Source organism: Chrysemys picta, chromosome 10, assembly GCF_011386835.1.
Source record: "Chrysemys picta bellii isolate R12L10 chromosome 10, ASM1138683v2, whole genome shotgun sequence".
NCBI lineage: Eukaryota > Metazoa > Chordata > Testudines > Emydidae > Chrysemys > Chrysemys picta.
Genome location: NC_088800.1, coordinates 56,327,537 through 56,337,936, shown reverse-complemented (window position 1 = coordinate 56,337,936; position 10,400 = coordinate 56,327,537). Strand labels below are relative to the sequence as shown.

Here is a 10,400-nt window from a genome sequence, read left to right as displayed (position 1 = left end):
CTTTTGGCCTTCACAACATCCCCTGGCAATGAGTTCCACAGGTTGATTGTGCATTGTGTGAAGAAATACTTCTCTTTGTTTGTTTTAAATCCACTGCCTATTAATTTCATTGGCTGACCCCTGGTTCATGTGTTCTGTCAAGGGGTAAATAACACTTCCCTAGTCATTTTATGATATTATCGGTCTTATTATCTATCCCTTTCCTAATGATTCCCAACATTCTGTTAGCTCTTTTGACTGCCGCTGCACATTGAGTGGATGTTTACGGAGAGCTATCCACAATGACTCCAAGATCTCGTTCTTGAGTGGTAACAGCTAATTTAGACCCCGTCATTTTGTATGTGGGATTATGTTTTCCAATGTGCATTACTTTGCACTCATTGACACTGAATTTCATCTGCCATTTTGTTGCCCAGTCATCCAGTTTAGTGAGATCTCTTTGTAACTCTTTCCAGTTTACCTGGGACTTAACAATGGTGAGTAATTTTGTATCATCCACCTATTTTGCCACCTCCTTATTTTATCCCTGAACAGCAAAGGCCCCAGTACAGATCTTTGGGGACCCCACTATTTATCTCCTTGTGAAAACTGAAAATGTATTCTTACCCTGTCTTTTAACCAGCTACAGTCCATGAGAGGACCTTCCCTCTAATCCCATGGCTGCTTACTTTGCTTAAGAGCAACCTTAGTTTCCTGCTGTTCATTTTAGGCACCAAGCGAAAGGCCTATTTGTCACCCAGGGGACAGCTTGCCCCAATCAGCGAGGAGGAGGAAACGCCAAGGAAGATCAGCGTGAGTGAGGAGAGAGCGGGAAATCCACAGCACACTGGGGAAGTTCCCATGGCACAGATGGTACAAGGTTCCCTCCATCACCAACTCAGCCTGGACTCCCGCCCCCTACTGCCTTTCCCACGACACACTGACCCTCTAAGGCTCTGACTCCCTTTCCTCATCTCTTGCTCCCAGATTCACTGCCATTCTCTGGCCCTAGAGAACATGCTCTGACCCCCCCTTGCCAGGGCAGGTGTTGCAGATGGGAGGAGAGAGGCGACTCCATTCCCAGCACCTGGCTCTGGTTTCTTTCTTCTTTGCTGGCTGGTCAGCAATGGGCTGCATTAGGGAACCAGGGAGAGAAATAATCCTGAGCTTCACCTCTCCCCAGAGTGTCCCGCGCACTCACCTCTCCCTGGGCCCGGGGCAGGGTTAGCTGTTAGCCCAGCTATACCTGTGGAGAGCAAGGCTCCGGGAGGGGAAGTGGCTGGCCCAAGGCCAGAAAGCAGGAGTGTACATCCCTGGTACACTCTGGAAGTGACCATTGTAGGAGGTGAGCAGGCAGAGACAATGGGCCAGATCCTTGGCCCCTGGTAAGGCCGCATGAAGGGACATTAAGCTCTCCCTTCCAAGCTCCCGCGTGGTTTCCTCAGCCCAGCGCGGGGGCAGGGAGGAGCCCTTGGATGCTGTCTCCCCATCCCTGACCTGTCTGCGTGGGTCTCTAGACTGTCAGCCCTTCAGGACAGACATTGTCTCTGTCTGCGTTGTGCTGCACCCAGTGCAACAGGGCCTGATCCTCACTGGAGCCTCTGGGTGCTGCCATAACATCAGTAGTGATAAGTAATCAGGGCAGGCCCCGCTCTTCCAAACCGCGCCCCGCCATCCCTGCCATCCTCTCAGCACACACCACCCCAGCTGGCGCCCGGTACAACTATCCTGTTGAACCAACCATAAGTGATACTAGGCTAGTGCAAACCAAGGGGTCAAATGCCCCTCCCAGAGAAGGGAGAGTCCGGCACCAGCTGGAAGCTGCTCTCCACCAGGCCATAACTTTATTCCTTCCAAGTCTGGGTAGTGGTAACCCAGCTGCTGATGGAGACTCTACACATTGGGGCTTGTCTGCCTGACACGTCATCGCCATGCCCTGCGTCTCTTCTCTTGCACAGGGCCTTGCTTGCGTGAGGGACATGGATGAGGCTGCCCTGAGGAAGGACATTGGCACCCTCTTCCCAGCACTCCACTCCATGGTAAGAGATGCTGGGATCACTCAGGCAAAATCCCGGGGCCTGTTGGCTTAAACTGGGTAGGCTGTGGGAAGAGCTGTCCCTGCCTCATCCTGTTCCCATTGGGGGATGGATCCTAGAGAACTCTCCTTTGGTTTCTTTTCCTCCCACTCACCCCACCCCCTTTGACCGGGAACATCAGCATCCCGCACCTTGTTCCAACGCTCCACATCTTCGGTTCCTGACCCGTCAAACTCTGCTTCTACATGAGCCATGGCCCCCGAAGCCTCGGCGTCACTCATAGACTGATCCAGCTTGCTGGCCTGTTCTTTAGATGGGAATTAGAATCTGCCTCTCCACCCTCACCCCTTCACTCTGTCATCCGAGGGCTTGGCCTGAGAGACACTTGATCTAGTTTGCCTTTGCTGCTGTTGCTTTCTTCCCCTAGGTGTGTCATCTCCCCAGAGAGGCCCTGGAGGAGCGGAGAGAGGCCCTGGACTCTCTGATCCATCTGGGTAAGAAACCCATTCACCTTTCCCAGAGAAGGAGATTTCCCAGAGCCTGCGGAATTTCAGAGCCCAGGCATAGAACTATATTCCCTTCCCCTTTATGATTCACTCACCCCAGTCTGATTCACTCCTCTTCCTGCAGCTCACTTGTTCCTGGTGGAACTGCTCGTGTTCCTGTTCAGGAGGCTGAACAAGGACGAGGAAGAGGAGACCTGCGCCAGTCTCTTCATTCTGGACCGGATAGTCCAATCCAACAGTAAGTGACCCCACAGCGAGGCCTTGTCTTTTGATGTCTTATGGCCTCTTGTGCAGTTAGCAGCGCTTAGCACTGGGCCTCACTGGGGTCATTTATACCTGTCTGCAGTAGATAATCCAAGTCCTGCAGCCAGGGCCGTAGCAACAAAGAACGTGGCCCCCTCCGAACGGTGGCCCCCTCCGAACTATGTCCGGGCGGAGCCCCTTACAATGCAGAAACTGGAATGTGGTATTTATTTTGCCACTTTTAGGGGCCCCCTTCCTTGCGGGGCCCCCTCCGGTCGGAGGATACGGAGAGCGCTCGCTACGCCTCTGCCTGCAGCCCCTCAGCCGATGCTGCGGCAATGAGAGAGGACAGTCACTGCTGGAACTGCAAGCGTGGGCAGATGCAGCTGGTTACCCATGGGGGTAACCTGCCAGGAGGGTCATGTAGGGACATTGAGGTTGCTCTAAGGTTCCTGAGATCTCAGGTCCCTGCACACCCCAGTTTAACATCAACCCTGCCGAGCCGTGTGTCTGTGTCTCTTACAGTTTCCGAAATGACGCACAATACCGAGAAGCTGTTCATAGCCCTGGGGCCACTCCTGCAGAGCACAAGCATACGGGTGAGTCTGGAACCATGGCCAACGCGGCCAAAGCTAGTGAATGTCTGCCTGCCAGTGCAGAGCCTGCCAGGACCCTGTGCATCAAAACAAATGACCCATCAGTGCTCCATAGTGTAGGGCAGAAGGTGGGGGAGAGAATCCCTGCAGGGCTCCGGCTGCATTGTCATCTCTGGGCTGCCTAGCAGTACGTCACCAAACCCCCTGCTGAGAAAGGATCCCAGCCTGGACTGGGAGGGGACAAGGTCCCTCCACACTGTGTGCAAATCATTTCTGTTTCTCTCTGGGTCTGGCAGGTCAGAGAAGCTCTTGCTTATTTTATAAGGACAATGGGGGCGCATGGGCTCTTGGAGAAATCTGCCTCAAGACCCTTAATTGACTTCTTGGTGCGTCAGTGCACCCTGACCCTCGACAGCATGGTAAGAATCCGCAGAGACTTGGTGACGGGAGTCCGTGAACAGGGCAGAACATGGGGTCAAGGGATAGGGAAGGGGAGCAGCTGCAGATGGGGATGGGCAGGCGATGGGCAGCAAATAGGACTTGGGGAGCAGATGGAACTGGGGACGGCACCCTCCGTCTACTGATGGAAGATGATGACAAATAGAAGACAGTGTTTTTTCCTTCCAGCCCATTCTCTCTGATCCCTCTCCCAGTTGCCATGCGTGCTCTGTCCCTTGAGCAGGAAGGGCAGGACCCCTGGCTTCCTCCTTCTCTCGCCTCACTGTGATCATCCACCTTAGGAGACTAAGCCATGATGGATCTGGTTTTCACCAGGCAGAGGGGTGGAGCCTAGAACTGGCTCCACACAGACCCTGGTCTGGTTATGGCACAGTCACAGCCAGGGTTGCGCCTTTTCTCTTCAAGCCCCATTTTCACCCCCTGCCATGCCCATTAGAGTTACCGTGCCACGAAGCTCTCCACCGAATCTAAATCTCCCTGGTGTCTCCCTTACTTCTCACCATCAGGAGGAAGCAGATGGGAGGCGCACTATGGAGCTCGAGGTCCGCCAGCTCTGCTCCAGCACCCTGCAGTCCCTGGCTGACTCCCCCAGAATGGCCAATGTAAGTGACCCTGCCCCTCTCCATTGGACACAGGCCTCTCTGGGTCTGAGCTTTTCGATGAGACAGGCCACAACCAGACTTATTTATCTGAGCCTCCCCGCTCCAGAACATCATGGGGTTGGTTAAAATGGACCCTGGATCCGAGCCAGACCTGGGTCTTTGTAACAGGGAACACTCACCGGCTGAGTGCCCCTGCACGCCAGCGTTTGGTGTCACAGGGGCTCTTCCGCTCGAGTATCCCCTGTGGTCAGTCAGGCTGGTTCTGCAGCTTCCATAGCTCAGTCCCTCTTCATTGGTCCTTCTGTTAACTTTTCCCTGGCTGTTACAGGCTGGGGTCTATACAGCCCATCACATTCTTGTTTTGCAAAAGCCAACCCTAGCCCAGGAGTTCCTGCCTCTCACCCACACTACCCTGGTGCCTACAGGAGAGTCCACTGAGCTGGGAGACACTACATCCAAATCTCATCTCTGCTGACCATTGCTTAGGTTTCCACACACTGCACAGACCTGATTACTGACCCAGGCGTCAGAACGAAGCCTAAGCAGTCAAGTATTAGCCAGCCCCCTCCACACACTGAACAAATTAACAGCGAGGTTGCGCACAGTCACTTCAGGCAGAGCTGAGACTAGAAGCCACATTTCTAATAAGGCAGACCCAAGTATTGTGCACTCAGCTACACTGTCTTTCAGATTGAGCATGCCCAATATACGTGCTTTAGTTACTACAGGTGGGGATAGACCCCCGGGGATTCCTGATCTCCACTCTTCTATACAGTCTAGCAAAGAGTTGTGTAACCCTCTGGCACAGTGTGTGTTAAGTCCCCCTCTTGTCCACACAGCAGACAGCAATTGCGTCTGTGCTTCAAGTGGCGCAGGTCTGTGTGGGGATGTGAAGGTCAGAGCTCAAACCTCCCTGAGCACCTGTCATGGTTTCACTTGATAGTATTGGGTTTCCTAGTCTCCTCTTTATTTATCAAGCTGGTGTATTGCGTTCCTGCCGTGAGAACACAGCCTTTCCCAGTGGGACTGGAGTTAGGAAATACTGTGCTGTCAATGACGATGCTACACTCTACAAAAGGCGGGGGGTCAGTCATGTGTCACTTGATTTGGTGCTGGAGGCAGACACTGATAGGTGTGAAGGGGGAGGGAGTGGGGATCGCTGCATGGTTCAGGCTGGGTAGAGAGGTCTGGCTGGCGGTGGCGAGGCCAGGGGTCCTGTCTAGTGTAGGAAAGAGAGAGCTGGTGCAGGAAGAGGATATTTCCCTACTGAGATGGCTTTTCTCTGCTCTGCAGGTTTTATGGCCTGGGCTGCTCCTTCAACTGAGCCCAGCAGCCCATGGGCCAGCCCTGCCTCTCCTCCTGCAGACCTCGGTCGGGGTGGTAAAGAGGATGCAGGAGGAAGGCAGGCTGCCCTTGGCCAGGAGGTGCGGCAAGGCGAACAGAGGTGAGTCCCAGTATTTTATCCACCCGCTCTTAGTCCTTCTGTAGCGAGAGGCATCTGCCCCCAGGTGGGGTGGGGATCAGCTCTTGGCTCTGGTTCCGGCTCACTGCAAGGACACAGCCAGCCGTCAAGGGCGCAGGCAGAGCTCAGAGACGAATGCAAAAGATCCCTCCAGAGCCTGATGGGATGCCCCCCCTTTCTGTTCACAGGGTGTCGGTCAAGCCCCAAGTCCACTCTACCCCAGGAGCTGCTGGCTCGGCTGCTGGTGAGTAACCCGCAGCCAGGAGGTTCCTTATGCTCAGTGGGAAGGGGCCGCTCCTGGAGGTGGCATGCAGTGTGTGGTGGCTCTTCTCCCTGCAGCCCCCAGAGGAGCTGGCTCGTCACATTCCTCGCGTTCATAGCACATCGTCCCAGCGCCTCTCGGCATTTAACAGAACCAGAGAGCTCTCTGAGCCAGCCACCTTCCTGGCTCCCCTGATCCTGGGGCTGGAACGGGTCCCCCAGCACCAGTTAGTGCAGCCCTCGGACGGCTCCAATAGAAGCCAGCTGGAATGAGCCCTTAGGGACTGTTGTGCAGGCCCCCTCCTGCCCCCTGGCCTCCAGCATCCTCCCTTACCAAGGGGCAGGTGGGGAGTCCCTTTATGGCCCAGCTGCCTCTTTTGGGCTGCTTCAAGCTCCCCTTGTGCTGCTCTAACCTAGGCCAAGGATCTGACCCAGCAGCTGCCTGACGGCCTCTGGATAATCCTGTCTCCCTTCATCTGAGCTAGAGCCAGCCCAGGAGTGAGAGGATGGAAGGAGCCAATAGCTGGTCCATGGAGTGTCCCTGATCAACTGAAATATCCATCTCAATCCTGTCCTGGTTGTCAGCTCCACCTCCCTGCTGTCTCCTTCCCTCCATCACTGAGCTCTCCCCCTGCACCTGTAGGGAGCTCCCTTCTCACACTGCCTCGCAAGGGAGGGGTACAGCCACCTCTGCCTCTTTGTCCGCCAGGTGCTCGGTGCGTCTTCGTTTATGACGGTGCAGGTCAGAAGGGCAGCCATGTTCCTCCTCTTCAAACTGATGAGCATGTTCCAGGCCGGGTCGGGCCGGTTCTGGAATAACTACAAGACGGAAATGCTCCTCTACGTGGAAGGTGAGGAGGGAGTGTCTCCCCTTGCAGGAGCAAAGGGAGGGGACACCGTGATGCTGGGCTCAGAGAGGGAGAGGCCAGGGCCTCCCTCTGAATCCAGTATAATATGATGCTGTGACCTTGGAATCCGAGAGGATCATGTCAGGATCATAACCCTTGGTTCATCTAGCCCAGCCCCCCATGCCTAGACAGGAAGGATCCTTTCCAGGACCGTATCTAACCTTCATTCGACATCTCACACCCTAGGGAAGGATCTTGGCAAGCAGAACTCCTGGGTATTTCACATCAAGGGGTTTGGGTCTGAGGAGCATTGTTGTCCATCAGCAATTTGCAAAGAGCCATGGGTCCCCTCGGGGCCCGTGAGTCGGCAGCTCCTCCCCACCCCCTGCCAAACAAGAGCCAAGTTGAAGGCTGCTCCTCAGTAGAAGGGTCTAAACACAAAGGAAACTGACCTGCCCATCTCTTCCAGATCACAAGACCTGCTTCTGCCAGAGGGAGTGGGAGCAGCAGCTGCTGCAGGTAAGGGTCAGAGAAATGGAGGGCTGGAAAGGAACTCAAGAGGTCATCTAGTCCAGCCCCCCCCCCCCCCCCCCACGCTGAGGCAGGATTAAGAGGCCCCTCAGCAGCACTACATTGTGGGACAGAGGAAGCGGCTGAGTCCAGCAGATGCAATTGGAGAAGCACCAGGGGCAGCTCACAAGGATTCAGAAGCATTAGGAGGGACGTGGGGGGTGACAGTGCACGCTCCCTCTTCCCCTCCCCTCCCAGCTGTGGTGGGTTCCTGGCTGGAGCTATTGAAAGGACCAGTTTCTTGGCCCCTCTCGGTTCTAACTGGCTTTTCTTTCCCTGGCAGTTCCTGGAAGACCTTCTCTTTTTCATCTCGGACCACACCTGGCTGGGTTGTTTCATCACTAGTATCAGGCGCCAGCTGGCCTACGGTGATAAGCGGCCCGGTGACAAGGTCAGTGACCTGGAAGGAATTGGGGTTCAGTGCCTAGTTCAGAACAGCAGTCGCTAACCAGGGGCAGCTTGGGGTCAGTGAAACAGACAACTATACCCAGTGGGCTCTGTGCATGCCCCAATGCATCCAGCATGATGGTGTCTCTTTCACAGAGCTTTCTCTACAAGTGCTGGGGCACCGTGATGATGTTTTTTCCAGCAGAGAGCATCAAGCCCCAGCTATGGCTTCTGGTGGAGATGGTCGATTTCCGAGAAGAAGAGGAAAGAGAGGTGAGGTCTTTGCTCCTCCACTGTCAAGTGATCCCTCATTCTTTGTCAATCCCCTGATGCTACATGTGTATGTTCTGCCTTGGACAAGGTCCAGTGGATTGAAAAGATCTTCCTTATACCCATGCCCATGGCAATGACTTTGAGAGCCCATCTTGGCCCCTTGGCTTGTTGCTCAGCATTCCCAACCTCCATCTTTCTGTCTCTCAGGGATTCGCCCGAGCACTTGGGCTGTGTGCCAGGCAACAGCTATACGAGATTTTCGCCATCCTGGAGCACTGGGAAGAGTTTGTCAGCAGGGTGCAGCTCCAGCCTTCTGCCGGTGGCTCTCTGGAGGTACGGTCCCACCTAGCATCTCTGTTCTTTCATCCATCCCTTCACCAGCCTTTGCAGGTAAAGGGACCTGCCAGGGAGGACCCTGCTTCCCAGAAGCCTGTTCAGCGAAGAGCTGAATTTCCAAGCAGTGGCTCAGCCTCCGTGCAGGGAGCCCTTTCCTTACTCCTCCGTGGAGTTGCAATCACAGCACAATGGGATGGATCCAGGGGGGAAGGTGGGTCCTGTTGTCTAAGCTCTCCAGGGTATCTCCTGGGGAGCTCAGACATGCTCCATGCAGCCCCATAAACAAGGCTCAGAGAGGGCCCAAAAGACACTGCCAAGCCATCAGCCCCCGCTGACACATTTCTAGCAGAACAGACCCTTGGTCTTCCCCTGAACTGGGCTATTTCACAGACCTTCCTGGCAGACTCACCAGGGCTGGCATGTCTGACATTAACCTGCATCCCCCCTTCCCATGCACCACCACCACCACCTTCCCAGTAACTCTCTGGGCCAGTGCAATCCACTGTAGTCCCAGTGACATCTCTGGAGTTAGGCTGAATTAAAGCAGCTGCTATTGCGTCCCCTTCAGCTGCCGGGTCACCTCAACCACCCAATCCTGGGGAGCTGGGAAGGGCCTCGGAGTCCAGGCAATTCAGCTCAGCAGAGTAGCCTTTGGTTGCTAAGCCGGATGGGTGAAAAATCCTCCCCTGGCCCCATTTGTAAGTTAGGAGCAGCTGGAGGCCATCCCTTCTCCTCACTCTTTCCTTTGCAATTCTCAGGAGCCAGCTTCCATCGAGCAGCTGAGAAGCCTCCTGCTCCTCACCTATGGGCACGTGGTCCACTCAGGCCCCACGGATCTCATCCTAGAGACCATAGGCTTCAATATCCTGGCTCCCATGCGACAACATTATTTTCTGAGCCCAAACGTAAGTCAGAGCCCTCCCCTGACCACCCACACAGCACCTACCCGGGCTATGCACAGCAGCACAGAGCTATGTCTTTGCATAAACTCAGCTCAGAGGGCTGGCCCTTTGCCCCAGGAGGGACAGGAGACATGGGAACAGCACCATTCTCTGTGACTGCCCCATCTCAATTAGCTTCTCTGATTCCAGGCCCATGGAAGCTAATGGAAGGACTCCTATCTGGGCCTTGTTAGAGTGTAACTGAGCATCACTTGGTGCTATTGTCCCAGAGACGACTGTACCCTGTTTGGTACCTCTAGGCTTGTGCTGCACTCACGGATCAGAAGATAAAGATTTAGGGCCTTTTTCCCCACACACTGCCGTCAATGGTGTAGCTGGACACAAAAGGCGCACAGGGGGATTCAGGCCCCTAGCCCGGTTGACAGGCTCTGGTGCTGAAGGGGGATTTTTGAGATAACTCTAGGTTGTTTTCTTGCCATCGGAGGTTTGAGGCCAACGTTCAGTCCTACGCTGGTTACGATGCCCCTATGTGCGTCCCAGCGAAAAGGAGAGGGGATGCTACTTTGGTTTAACTGAATGTTCTCTTTGGAGAACGGATGCCTTGGTAGGGAGAGCCCAGCCAACTGCAGAGAGCAGCAGATTCCTGTCCCAGATCGGCCAATTACGACCTGATTGTCAGGGGAGCTGAGCAGTCCCAGGGCCCACTGACAGCTCTGGGAACTGCAAGTGCTCAGCACCTCTGGGAATCAGCCCATTCCTTGCATTCATCTCCAGAGATATTCCCCTAGGCCAGGGGTTCTCAAACTGGGGGTCTGGACCCCTCCGGGGGTCACGAAGTCATTACATGGGGGGGTCGCGAGTTGTTAACCTCCACCCCAAACCCCACTTGCCTCCAGCACTTATAATGGTGTTAAATATATTAGAGAGGGTGTTTAATTTA

The 10,400-nt window shown here is 54.8% G+C and overlaps 1 protein-coding gene and 1 long non-coding RNA gene across 2 annotated transcripts; both read left to right on the top strand.

Moving 5' to 3' along the window:
- Positions 1-4,324: 4,324 nt before the first annotated feature.
- On the top strand, positions 4,325-6,129 carry LOC135974029 (uncharacterized). Its single transcript, XR_010591139.1, has 3 exons — positions 4,325-4,421; positions 5,715-5,865; positions 6,072-6,129. It is a non-coding gene; the product is annotated as an uncharacterized LOC135974029 (long non-coding RNA).
- Positions 6,130-6,889: 760 nt separating this feature from the next.
- Positions 6,890-8,035, top strand: LOC135974027 (maestro heat-like repeat-containing protein family member 1). The gene is made up of 3 exons (XM_065559853.1): positions 6,890-6,995; positions 7,462-7,511; positions 7,846-8,035. The coding sequence occupies exons 1-3, from the start codon at positions 6,902-6,904 to the stop codon at positions 8,008-8,010; spliced, it is 309 nt and encodes a 102-aa protein (XP_065415925.1). The 5' UTR covers positions 6,890-6,901; the 3' UTR covers positions 8,011-8,035.
- Positions 8,036-10,400: the final 2,365 nt, after the last annotated feature.

What these genes read in the sequence shown, in the direction of transcription:
- LOC135974027 (XM_065559853.1), top strand. Translation starts at nt 6,902, where the DNA reads ATGTTCCTCCTCTTCAAACTGATGAGCATGTTCCAGGCCGGGTCGGGC. An exon ending in AATGCTCCTCTACGTGGAAG is followed by an intron (nt 6,996 to 7,461) that starts GTGAGGAGGGAG and finishes CATCTCTTCCAG; the next exon opens with ATCACAAGACCTGCTTCTGC. An exon ending in GGGAGCAGCAGCTGCTGCAG is followed by an intron (nt 7,512 to 7,845) that starts GTAAGGGTCAGA and finishes TTTCCCTGGCAG; the next exon opens with TTCCTGGAAGACCTTCTCTT.